The 13705-nt window shown below is 40.0% G+C and overlaps 1 protein-coding gene across 7 annotated transcripts in view; it reads right to left on the reverse strand.

Moving 5' to 3' along the window:
* LOC132122944 (teneurin-4-like) overlaps positions 1 to 13705 on the reverse strand; it is a 243029-nt gene that overhangs the window by 44276 nt on the left and 185048 nt on the right. For all 7 annotated transcript variants that reach the window (XM_059533466.1, XM_059533463.1, XM_059533467.1 and 4 more), the window contains 2 exons: positions 10901 to 11020; positions 533 to 794 (listed from right to left, as the gene is read on the reverse strand). In XM_059533466.1, the coding sequence (XP_059389449.1) occupies positions 533 to 794; positions 10901 to 11020 (382 nt within the window). The remainder of the gene's footprint in view (positions 1 to 532; positions 795 to 10900; positions 11021 to 13705) is intronic.

A 13705-nucleotide genomic window follows, 5' to 3' on the forward strand; every position in this document is an offset into this window, starting at 1 on the left:
ACGAGCCGGCACTAGTCTGGAATCAATCATGGCAAATTACCACGTTTTTCATCTGTCTGAGATAGCAGTAGAACTTTGAACAGTCTGTAACTGTCAGACTAAACAAGAATCAGACTGTTTAAAAACATTAGTCTCAAAAGTTAAAATGAAGACAAAAATATAGTTTAAAAAATCATAAAAAACAAGCTTTTTAAACACAAAATGGCATTCAAAATGTAATTAAAGTCACAATACAACTGAAATAGCAACAGATCTATTGTGACGCACATCCGAGTGAAAGAGTTACAATAACATGAATTTAGAATTTTGGATTTTTATTTCAAGCCAACTTTAACTTCATAATGTGTTGTATTTTTTATTGAAACAATATTTAATGGGGTAAATTATATAGGGAGGGATTCAGTCTACTCAGATATGATTGACACTATTAGTCTATAATATATTGCCCCACCCACATAGATTTGGTTATATTAACAGATCAATTGTATATATGATTTGTAACATTTTTCACTTCCTCCGTATAGCTTATCACCTGAATCTCTGGAACGATGTTGCCCCTCTCAACGCAGGTCCCGGCGAATGCCGTCAACGGTGCAGGCAGGACGATGGGCATGGGACGGGTGAAGCTGCTCAGGTCACAGCTGGGGATGTCATTGACCTCGTGTCTCATCACAATGGTATCCATGACAAAGAAGCGTCCCCACGGCAGCCACAGGGTGTGCTCCTGAGTGATGAACGGAGCACGCTCAAACCGCAGGGCTACGGCCACACCCCCGTTACTCACCAAGTCGAAGCTGAACAGACAGAGCATGTTTGGTTAGCAATTGAGATAAAGCCATTCATTCATTTTCAATCGTGTTAGAATATAGAGTAGTTGTCTTTCAGAAATCTTTGCTTTGCAGTTGTGTTTATTAAAATCTGGGTTGGTAAACTTAAAGTTGTTGGTTCAAGCCCCACAAGGAACTATCCATTAACGATCACCATTGTCGCCTTTAGTAAAACCTCTACTCTAAAATTACTCTTTCCCTTATATTATGTTGCAAACTGACCCATTTTGAGTGGTCACAAATAAAGGCTGACTTATGATGTTTCAACAATCTGATGTGTTGTTGAATGTACATATTATGATTATGATATGTGGAGTTTAATTTGGCCTGCATATTTCATCATTGATGGCAGCTACACAGACACAAAATGAAAACATTTGTATGTACACTATGTCAGTTTCTCAACTACCCACTGAGGGTACTTATATGTATGGCTTTGGCAGATGCTGTTATCCAAAGTATCTTACAATGCATTCAAAATGTGCCAGGGGCGTAGCCATCTTTTCAGAAGTGAGGGGGACAGAAATCACACACACACACACACACACACACACACACACATATATATAAAACATTACGATATAACATTTCTGTAATCTATAGAGCCTACTATAGTCAACAGTTTTTTAACAGTAAGATTTTTAATGTTTTGAAAGAAGTCTCTTCTGCTCACGAAGCCTGCCTTTATTTCATCCAAAGTACAGCAAAAGCAGTAATATTGTGAATTATTTGTACTTTTTAAAATAACTGTTTTCTATTTGAATATATTTTAAAATGTAATGTATTCCTGTGATCAAAGGTGAATTTTCAGCATCATTCCTCCAGTCTTCAATGTCACATTAATCAGAAATCATTCTAAAATGATGATTATAAATATTTAAAACAGATGAGTAATTTTTTTTTTCAGTATTCTTTGATGAATAGAAGGATCCACAGATCAGCATTTGTGTGAAATAAAAAGCTTTTGCAACATTATACACTATATCATTCAAAAGCTTAGTCAGTATATATATATATATATTTGTTTTGTTAAATAAATGATAGAAATTAATACTTGTATTTAGCAAGGATTATTTAAATTGATCAAAAGTGATGATAAAGGGATCATTTTACAAGAGATTTCTATTTCAGATAAATGCTGCTCTTTTGAACTTTCTATTCATCAAAGAAACCTGAAAAAATTATACTCAGCTGTTTTCAACATTATCATAATAAGAGGTTTTTTTTTCTTTTTTTTTAGCAGCAAATCAGAATATCAGAATTATTTCTGAATGTTTCTCTAATTTCTAGCTTTTAATTGGCTTAGAAATCTATAACTGCTGGACAATAACAAATAATAATGATTTGTTTATATACTACAAACACTTTTTATCACATAATAAGGCAGAATAGTTTCTATACTGTAATAAAATGCTATGTCAATTAGCACTGCATTGTTCATATACTTTATCATCTGCTGGAGATTTTTTTGGACTTGAAAAAAACAAAACCGAAAACAACTGTTTTCATACAGCTATAGCTGGACTGTTGTCCATATTAGGAGTTTCCTGATATGACTTTCTGTGCGAGAGCGCCCTCCGGCTTCGAGTATGAATGAAACACACACACACACACACACACTAATGGTGGAAATTATGATTCTTTCAAGAGATTCGTTAATTTTCAGTTCGTTCACCAAAATTATTCGTTCAGAATCGTTCACTGATTCGTTCAGTGGTCATTTTTTTCTTATTACACAAAATATGCCAGCAGGTGTCAAAAAAAGAGTCTATTATGTGTTATGTCTTAAGTCACGTATTCACTTGCTACAAAAACTGATTTGGCTATATAAAAATGTGTGCATCGCATTCAATTTATAAATTCTTATTAAGTTGTTCAGATGAACAAAGCACGAGTTACCCTAATTAGCATTTTAATTGTTTGGTCAGACAGTTTGTATATTTTATATTCACATTCATAAATCGGGGATTAAACGGAGTTCTGTATGCTAAAATATCAAAACTAGCGTATGTGCACAGTACTTGTAACTGCGCTTTGCATTTTGCGAGATTGAAATGTTAAATGGCAGACTAACCCAGTTTACTCTCATTCATTTCGTTCACAAACGAGATAAGCAATACCAGTTCATTTCATTTACGAACGACGTATCCGTTCATTCAACTCATTCACGAACGACATGTGTGCCAGTTTAGTCACTTCATTCACGAACGAGATGTACTAAATCATTCAACTCGTTCACGAACGACATGGGTATCAGTTCAGTCATTTCATTCACGAACGATAAGATCTCTAGATCTCGTTCAGACTCATATGAAACTAGTTAATTGAAGGGCATATTCGTTCACTACATTCAACAAATCACATGCTCTGTCACATCTCATAGTCGAAGGCTATTGGCTTGAGGTTGAGTAATTCTTTGACAGGATGAAATGGTTGTTAACCGGTTCACCGAGCTGCGCATGCGCTACTAATAGCACTGCGCTGTTGTGGAGGGAGGAACTTCAGTGAACAAGAAATATGAGACAGTGGATTGCCTGAACGAGAACGATTCGTTCACCTAAAAGATTCGTTCAAAAAGAACGATTCGTTCACGAACGACACATCACTAACACACACACACAAACACTGCAGGAGTGTTTAGCGCTCCGTGACGTTCATCTCGCCTTCTTGGTCCGAAAAAACATCAGGTCATGCGCAGACTATCCTGTCTCTTTGAGTTTAAATCTATATTTATTTACACCAGCTCTTGAAAACCTCTATACGAACACATTTGCCTGAAAAAGAGCGGGGGACGAATTTCCGTGATGATAAAAGTGGGGGAGACACGTGTCCCGCGTAATCTACGCCCCTGAAATGTACATTTTTACCAGTTCAAGCATGTTCATTCTCTAAGAATCAAATGCATGATACTGATGTTGCTAGCACCATGGACCACAGTCTGAGCTTCAGGAAAGCACACAAAACAAAACCAACTATTATTTTTAGGGTTAACATGAACCAATTACAAGTTTTTACTCTTATCAAATTGTAATTCTCTACAACTACTTATCTGTTGAATTATTCCATTTATACATGTGTTAGAGTTTAACAGTGTTGATCGGATTCTATACAGTTCGTTGCTAAAGTATGGCAACCATCATACCTTTAAAAAAGGTGTTTTGATTTCCTACTCAGTGAAATTATAATGGTATTTTATGCTCTCATAATACCATTTACTAACATTTTAATCAATGTTATACACTGTTACTCTGTACTGCCATCAAAACTGGATTTAATAAAGGTTGTAATTCATTATCTTTCTCTAAATGACAGGATTCAGTTGAAAAGGACTCGGATTCAGTTAGTTGGGACGGTTTTTATCTGGCAGCTACACAATGTGACTGGAATACAATGAACCGTTGGCTCAGTCTAATATGCTGTGCTTTTGAATTTGCATTAATAAAATCCACATGAATGGTGTTGTGCGATGTTGTTAGTCTCTATTGGGGAATAAACTGGCAAGATTCCTCTCTGCTGCAGTAGCCGTGTGTACACTGCAGAGCATCTTTGTTGTGCGGTGGCATGGTGTGCTTTGATAAACGAGGTGAGAGGGGAAATGACATTTATGGGAAGGGTAAAGTATTATTGATCTGTGCGTGCGAATCTGTCTGCGCTAACATAACTTTACAACAACACTACAAAGGCGGCACACACTCTGCATATAGAGTCGCTCTGATCAGAAAGCTCTGTTGGTGACACCGCTAAACCGAAACGGAACAGGAAGTTGTATGCAGGCCATCATGTGGCTTGCTAGATGACTGATTGTGCAAAAATCCAGATCTGCTTTTTTGTGTATCATCACGAGGAGACACACCTTTACAACACACTCTGGTAGACATACCGAATATGCCTACAACACAAACAGCCGATTATCAATGTGTGATATGTGGACTCTTAGAATGCACTGTACTGTGTGTCTTTGTTCTTGGGGTTGGCATAGATGCGGTGTGCATCTGTAGTCACACGTCACGCTGCTTGAACATTAATTCAACTACATATCCCAAAGGGCTATTCATTGGCATGGCTGATAAACAAAGGTCTGCTTTGCCCTTGTTGTCGTGCCCTTGCTAAAATGTGAGCATTTGCCTGTGCACTGTGGGAGTTTGAACAGAGCGTGCTTTTAGGGGAGTGTCAAGAGAAAGCATGTGTGCATTTTTATGCAACTGTATAAGTTAAAGTCAACGTGAATCTGCACTGTCACATGCAATGAAAGACATGCACACATATAACCACTACACGGGCATGCAGACTGCCCTAAAGGCTTCCATGCCAATCGATGAGTGATTCACAGGCCTGTTATCACTCACACAAGCACCTCAGGCAGTGGTGACACACTTTACTAGTGTATTCAGCCTTTCAGTGCACACTTTGAATGGACACAGAGTTAACCCAAAGGGGCTAGCCAGATTGATGACTTAGACTCCAAACAGGTTGAAGCCACCCACTTTTGGTCCTCTGAACTGAACTGAGGCTATGTTCACAGAGCGCCAGAATATGGTTGTGAGTCTTGAGTGTGATATATATGGTTAAATTCACAAAAAAATGTATTATAAACTAGAATGTCAACTGCATTTTAAAACCAAACTACCTTAACTTTTCAGGGCAACTGCATTATGAAATTCAGTTATTTGGAAACATAGTGTATATACGAAAATTAGCCATGGTTAACAGGATGCTAAGCTGAACAGCTAAACTGCTGTTTATCAACTAGTCCAACTATGCAAATGTAGTAGGTAAACTGATTAGCATATGAGCTGAATAAACATAGAGCTGTAACTTAACGTTTTAAGGTAGGCCTATATTATCCCTTATAAAAATTAGTCATGGTTTTATTATAGGAAAAGTGTAGTAACCAAGTTTATTTTATTTATTTTTTTTGTGTATTGGATCGCCAAATTGAACTAGTTTTACTACAGATACTAAACTATGGTTAGTGTAGCAAAACCTTGGTTAATTTGTGGTTACCATGGCTTAACTATAGTTAACGTTTTTTTTTACTCATCCACCTATTAGCTTAGCATTCTACTAACAATTAGCCGGCTATCTTAGCATACAGTTCAATGGCTAGCTTGTTAGCCTCGGATACAAGATGCCTCTGAGTGGCGCCGATACAGGATGGCTGCCTCCGTGACGTGCTCTGCAGTTGTTTTTGTGTTTTTGTTAGTTTGTCCTGTCTTTAGTTATATTCCTGCAATCAGTTTCACCAGGGACGAATTGCTGGATATTCGGCAACACACATCTCCCGATATTTCACCGGTTTTCGACTATTCTGATGTTTTGCTGGACATTCTTGTCGGCGGAGCGGCTGCCCTGATCACACGCTTCAAGAGGACGCGCAGGCGGGGAAAGCGAGCGGGAGCGCTCGTGAGACTCAGAAAATGCGGATTTCGAACGCCGTTGCCTAGCATCCATCTGGCAAATCTCCGCTCTCTACCCAACAAAACGGACGAACTGCTTCTGCTCTCTCGGACAAATAAAGATTTCTCCCACTCTGCTGCTCTGTGTTTCACGGAAACTTGGCTGAATGACACCATACCGGACAGCGCGCTCCATCTGCCGGACTTTTAGCTGTTTAGAGCGGATCGCGACGCAGAATCAACGGGGAAATCGCGCGGCGGCGGGACATGCTTTTACATCAATGAACGGTGGTGTACAGATGTAACTGTGTTAAAGAAGACGTGCTGCTCAAATCTCGAAACGCTCTTCATTAACTGCAAGCCGTTCTATTCGCCGCGGGAGTTTCATTCGTTCATTCTGGTTAGTGTTTACATCCCTCCTCAAGCGCACGTGAGCTCAGCTTTACAGAAACTCACAGACACAGAACAACAACACCCAGACTCTGTTTTAATCATTCTTGGGGACTTTAATAAAGCCAATCTCTCCCGTGAACTGCCAAAATACAGACAGCATGTTACATGTCCCACAAGAGACAGTAATATATTGGATCACTGTTACACAACAATAAAGGATGCATTTCACTCTGTTCCACGAGCAGCTTTGGGACATTCTGATCACTTTCTGGTTCATCTTATACCGACCTACAGGCAGAAACTAAAATCAGCTAAACCTGTATTAAGGACTGTAAAAAGATGGACTAATGAAGCAGAGCAGGATTTACAATCTTGTTTTGACCTCACTGATTGGAGTGTTTTTGAAGCTGCTGCCACCGATCTGGACGAACTCACAGAGACCGTAACATCATATATCAGTTTCTGTGAGGATATGTGTATTCCTACCAAGACTCAACTAAATTACAACAATGACAAACCGTGGTTCACTGCAAAACTCAGACAGCTCCGTCAGGCCAAAGAAGATGCTTACGTGAAGGGGGACAATGTCTTGTATAAACAGGCTAAATACACACTGGAAAAGGAGATCAAAGTGGCAAAGAGGAATTATTCTGAAAAAATAAGGACTCAGTTCACTTCGAACGACTCCGCATCAGTGTGGAAAAGCCTAAAGAAGATCACCAATTACAAGACACCACCCCCCAGCACTGTGGAAAATCAACGACTGGCAGACGATCTGAACGAGTTTTACTGCAGGTTTGAAAGAACACCGATCACCTGCCCTGAACACCTCTCCACACAACCGTTCACACCAATAACAACTCCTGCAACCAACCCTGAATGCCTCTCCAAACAAACGTTCACACCATTCACAGCTCCTGCAACCAACCCTGAATGCCTCTCCACACAACCGTTCACACCATTAACAGCTCCTGCAACCCATCCTGATCACCTCTCCAATCAACCGCTCTCACCATTCACAACTCCTGCAACCAACCCTGAATGCCTCTCCAAACAACTGTTCACACCACTCACAACTCCTGCAACCCACCCTGAACACCTCTCCAATCAAGCGCTCTCACCATTCACACCTCCTGCATCCCCCCTCTCCCCCACACCTGCAATACAGATCAGCGAGGATGCGGTGCGCCAGGTCTTCAGGAAGCAGAAAAGGTAAAAAGCACCAGGCCCATGTTGTGTTACACCAGCCTGTCTGAAATCCTGTGCTGACCAGCTGGCCCCCATCTTCACAAAGATCTTCAACAGATCGCTGGAGCTGTGCGAAGTCCCTTCATGCTTCAAACGCTCCACCATCATCCCCATCCCAAAGAAATCCAAAATTACAGGACTAAATGACTACAGGCCTCTGGCTCTAACGTCTGTAGTCATGAAGTCATTTGAAAAACTGGTGCTGGCCCACCTGAAGGACATCACTGGACCCTTGCTGGATCCTCTTCAGTTTGCCTACAGAGCAAACAGGTCTGTGGACGATGCAGTAAACATTGGACTGCATTATGTTCTGAAACACCTAGACAGACCGGGGACCTATGTGAGGATCCTGTTTGTGGACTTCAGCTCTGCCTTCAACACGATCATCCCAAACCTCCTCCTGCCCAAACTAACTCAGCTCTCCGTGCCCACCTCCGTCTGTCAGTGGATCAACAGCTTCCTGACAGACAGGCAGCAGCTAGTGAGGCTGGGAAAATACACATCCAGCACCCGTACAATCAGCACCCGAGCTCCCCAGGGCTGTGTTCTCTCCCCACTGCTCTTCTCCCTGTACACTAATGACTGCACATCTAAGGACCCCTCTGTCAAGCTCCTGAAGTTTGCAGATGACACCACACTCATCGGCCTCATTCAGGACGGTGACGAGTCTGCTTACAGACAGGAGGTTAAAGAGCTGGCTGTCTGGTGCACTCTCAACAACCTGGAGCTTAACACGCTCAAAACAGTGGAGATGACTGTGGACTTCAGGAGAAACCCCCCTGCACTCCCCCCACTCACCATCATGAACAGCACTGTGACTGCAGTGGAGTCATTCAGGTTCCTGGGCACCACTATCTCTCAGGACCTGAAGTGGGACAATCACATTGACTCCATTGTGAAAAAGGCCCAGCAGAGGTTGTACTTCCTTCGCCAGCTGAGGAAGTTTAACCTGCCACAGGATCTGCTGAAACAGTTCTACTCCACCATCATCGAATCCATCCTCTGCACTTCAGTAACTGTCTGGTTCAGCTCAGCTTCTAAATCGGACCTCAGAAGACTACAGAGGGTAGTCCGGACTGCTGAGCGAATTATCGGTACAACCCTCCCATCTATTCAAGAACTGTACTTATCCAGAGTGAGCAAAAGGGCTGTTAAAATCACTCTGGACCCCTCACATCCAGCACACTCCCTCTTTGAACTGTTGCCATCTGGTCGACGCTACAGAGCACTGAGCACCAGAACGACCAGACACAGGAACAGTTTCTTCCCTCAGGCAATCCATCTTATGAACAGCTAATAATAACTGTGGGACACACTACACTATTTATATTTATATACACTACACTTTTTATCCAACACACATACTTAGCGTACACGTAAATCTTTTGCACATAATATACATGTACATACATGGAACACACTATACTACTTATATTTATATTTATATACACATACACTTATTTATCCAAACACACATACTTAGCGTACAGTTAAAATTTTTCCACATAATATACATGTACATACATAAATGCTCTTTTTAATATACCTGCCATACATTGTCAATTTGTATATTGTCAATCCTTACCCACCTATTTGTATTTTTTTGTATTTTTTATTCCTTATTGTGTTTTTTGTTCTGTCGCTGTTATGTTGCACTGCGGAGCTCTGTCACGAAAACAAATTCCTCGTATGTGTGAACATACCTGGCAATAAAGCTCATTCTGATTCTGATTCTGATTCTGACATGCAAGTTATTTCACTGTTACCACTTCTAGCAACCACTATATCAGGGACAGGGAACGTTCTCAAAATTTTCTGGCAAGAACGTTCTGGCAAGGTTCTCTCAAAGTTATGAACAAACATTCTTCCAATAATGTTAAAAGAACATTAAACATTATCTGGTATTTGTTAATGTTCTCGAAAGGTAAGCACAGAAACATTATTTATACATTGCTCACAGAAAATTTTCGTTTTTAAACGTTACTTCTTGCTTCAGATGCTTCAGAGAACATTCAAAAGTAAAGTTTCCACGTTTGCAAAATAATAAAATGGAATGTTCCTCATATATTCTAATATCCACATATCCAAGAAAAAAAAAGTTTCTAAACATCAAAAGTTCAAAAAGTAATTTTGAACGTTCAGAGAACATTTAGAAATAACTTTTCCATAACTTAATGGTAACGTTACTTAAACATTCTTAGTTTGTTATCTGGATCCCCCAAACCTATTCTGATATTTATATTGAGATAATGAGATATTTTTGGTTGCAAGGGGGGAGGAACCTCACACGACTTCCACTAAATTAATAATCATGTGATGTCTTCTAAATCTGCCGTCTATAGCTCAGTGGTTCTTAATTATGTGACACAGCATTCTGCTTTCTCCTTCAGGGAGTCAGGGTTGCGTAAGTGTCTCTCAATATATCAAGGCAGATGTATAATGGATGGCTTTTTGGATTTCCTGAGTCTGACTTTAGGCTAAATTTTGTATTACATGAATATCCACTGCATATCCACTACTTGGCTGGTCAGACTCTAGCTGGCAGAGAAGCAAAGGGACCTCTTTGAAAGCAGAGAAAGAAGTAATTTAAAAAGCAAAGGCCCCAGTATAGAACAGACCACAATCAAACAAAATCGGTTAAGACAGCTTTGCCATTTTTAAGCAAGCAAACAGGTGCATTGGTGATTTAATGCCGTACTGAGTCTGTTCTTGCAGTGCTTGATGGGCTGTTGTGGGAGGGAGACCATGTGTTTACGAGCAAAGAGAGAAAAAAAAGAGAGAGAGCCAGGGAGAATGAAGACTGTTTCTACAAAAAGCACCATCCAAGCAAACAGCAAAATGTGCAATGGTCTGCTGGGAATAAAATTGTCCTCCAGCACATTATAGAACATTCTGTCATGCAGAGAGCAGTTAGAGTGCACAGATGTGGGTTAAAGGTGCATGCATAACTATGCTGACATGAAAAATTCCCATATATTTCCATTTTAAATATTAGCCTACATCTTCAAACACTAATTCAACCATACTGCAACTTACCTGCCATCCTGTCTGGTGATGGTATACCCATAGACTGGTTTGTTAATGAAGCTGATATTTACACCGACCAGCGGAGTCCCATCCGAAGTCACTACTTGTCCCCGGATAACACAGGCATGACTGTGAGGTTAAACAATGAAAATCATAGTGAATAAAACAGGTAATGTTGTATTAGAATAGCATCAGATACAATTTGTAAACACTTTATAATAAATTAAATGAATCCCACAGCTCTGAGGAAATCTCTGTGGGGTTTCCTGTCTAAGCAGCAAAAGATAACAGGAAAAAAAATAGGATAGTGTTTGTTTCATTCCTGCTGTTTGAGAGAACAATGCAGAGGTATGAGTGCTTTCAGTCACAGCAGATATCTGGGCTTGAAACTGCCTCTATCTGATGTTATCTGTCTGCCTCAGGAGCTCCAACTTACCGATCGATATGAAAAAGTCAAACGCAGTTTCTTGAAATCCTGAACAATTACAAAACAACTCCCTGCTTGACATGACTCATGACTCCTAGCGAGAGAGATTTTTAATCAGGCTTCATGCTGTTCAGGCTGGAGATTATGAAATATAAAAACATTAAAAAAATATATATTAAAACTATTGTTCAAAAATGTGAGGTTTACTTTGTGTAATGTAATTCTGCAACGTGATGTAATATATTGTATTGATGTATGCAATTCCTTTGATTGAATAATTGGCATGTCGCAGGAAATGGCTTATACATTAAAATATAACATTAAAGTACATTAACATCCTAAACATTACACACATCATCTAGGTTAAAGAAAAGAGCACCAAGGGTAAAAAAAATATACATCGAGCCTGTTTCTTTGAAGGTATTAGGTATTAAACATTTGCCAGGTAGCGGAACAATTAACACTGGTGTGTAAGAGGCTGGCCATTCCTGTCCTTACTGCGGGCAAGATCACAGACCCAACAATATCCCTGTTCCAGGGAGGCTAACTATGCTAATTTAAGCAGCCTCCCACCTTCAGCAGTCTTTGGCTCAGCTCTGTGTCCTGTAAACAAAGCTAGCAGAGATAGCATACAAGTGCATAGCCCCACCACATATTCTATTATCAGACTGCAAGCGAACTCGAGTAGAATAAAAAAAGGCAGAGAAGAAGTGACAAAGAAAGATCACTAAATAAGATGGTGGAAAGTCAGAAAGGGAGAGAGAGAAAGAGAGATAGATATAATTTGTAAAGCTTTTGTCTATCTACAACATTGCTTGAGGTGACAGTTTGATTTAGAGTGTTCCCATTCAGAAGGGGCAGCGACGCAAGCTTTCGCAGGGTGCACTGAGTGGAACTGTCGGCTCTGAGTCACAGCGAAATACGCCGAGCAGATTCAACAACTCTATGACAAATGATTTCAATATTGACATTAAATAGATCTGAAGAAAAGAAAGAAGAAAGCAGGAACAGTGAAGTGGTCTAGACAAAAAGTTTAAAGTTTATTTATTCAGCAAACCCCTCTTCTCAAACAAGATAGACATAATATTGCAGATAAAAGTGCAAGGAGGTTTATAAACAACAGAGATATCACCTTGTGTAGGTGCCTTGGCAACCATGTAATAGAAGCAAACCTGTAGGCCAGGTTTGAATTGATATTAGAAAAGACATCTTAACCATCAAGAAACGCCTGCTAAACTGTCCTGAGAGGCAGCTTCTGGGAGCGATAAGAAGCAGTGGTCTGAACACTTGTGTGTTCGAAAAAGGCTAAAAAAAGGCTAAACTGTTAATAGGCAAAATTAACGCTTGCAAACTCTTTGCTGAAGTGGAATTATTAAATAAAACTTACAGCAAGCTTCTTTAGCACTGTAAAGGTAACTAGCTAATTATATTTGCATTTGTAAACAGCCACTATGATACTATTATCAGGACATTGCTAAACAACTTAGCAACAACAGTACAGCTTAGCTTCACTGTTCCTAATTATTGCAGCAGCTGCTGTCAATCCATCTAAATTCTTGGCATGAAGTCTTAGTAAGCACTACTAATTACTTAAAAAGCTTCATAAGAGGGGCTAAATACAAACATGCTCATTCTCTTACATTATATCTGTGTACAGCAGTTCTTCCATTTCGCAGAAACTGCGATGTGTTCTAAACAGGCTAAATGGAGAGAAATAATGGGTCATCTCAGGCTGCCCCAACCTATTCCGCCATCTCCACATGATGTTAAAAGGGGCTAAGTACACTCAGATGCAGCAGGCAAACAACTTGACCCAAGTGCATCTCCAGGCAAGCACATTTATTTGTTTGTGCGATCCATGGTGTTCTGATAAACAGTGCTCATGCTGTAAAGGTTAAAGAACATTGGAAAATAATTCAAAACGTTTCAGACAGGTGAGTCTTGTAAAACAGGAATGATAGGTGACTTTGATTATTCCCAGGTGTCTTGCTTTCTTGTGGTTAGACATGTTAGATGTGCAATTTCGACATGTCTCTGAGCATGCAGAAGTGGTTGTGGAATCAATAAAGAGGCCTGATCAGGTGATGGCAAGGGGCTCTTTTAGACAGATTGTGGCTATGTCTAAGAGGTCCATCTGGGCTGCTGTCAGCCACTCTCATATCTGTCAGTGGGCGGAGGAATGAAGAGGTAATAAATAATATATCAGGCCTGATATTTTTAGGTGAAACGAGTTCTCCGATCTTGCGGCTGCTGGCTGACTTCTAAAGCTTTTATTTATTTATTTGTCTCTTTTTTTTTTCTTTGGAGATGATGATGATGATGAAGAGTAGGCCAAGACTCTCATTTTGAAATAATGAAGAGCATATCGGAAGACTACCTACCAAGCG

The sequence above is a fragment of the Carassius carassius genome, chromosome 41, assembly GCF_963082965.1.
Source record: "Carassius carassius chromosome 41, fCarCar2.1, whole genome shotgun sequence".
Taxonomy (NCBI): Eukaryota; Metazoa; Chordata; class Actinopteri; order Cypriniformes; family Cyprinidae; genus Carassius; species Carassius carassius.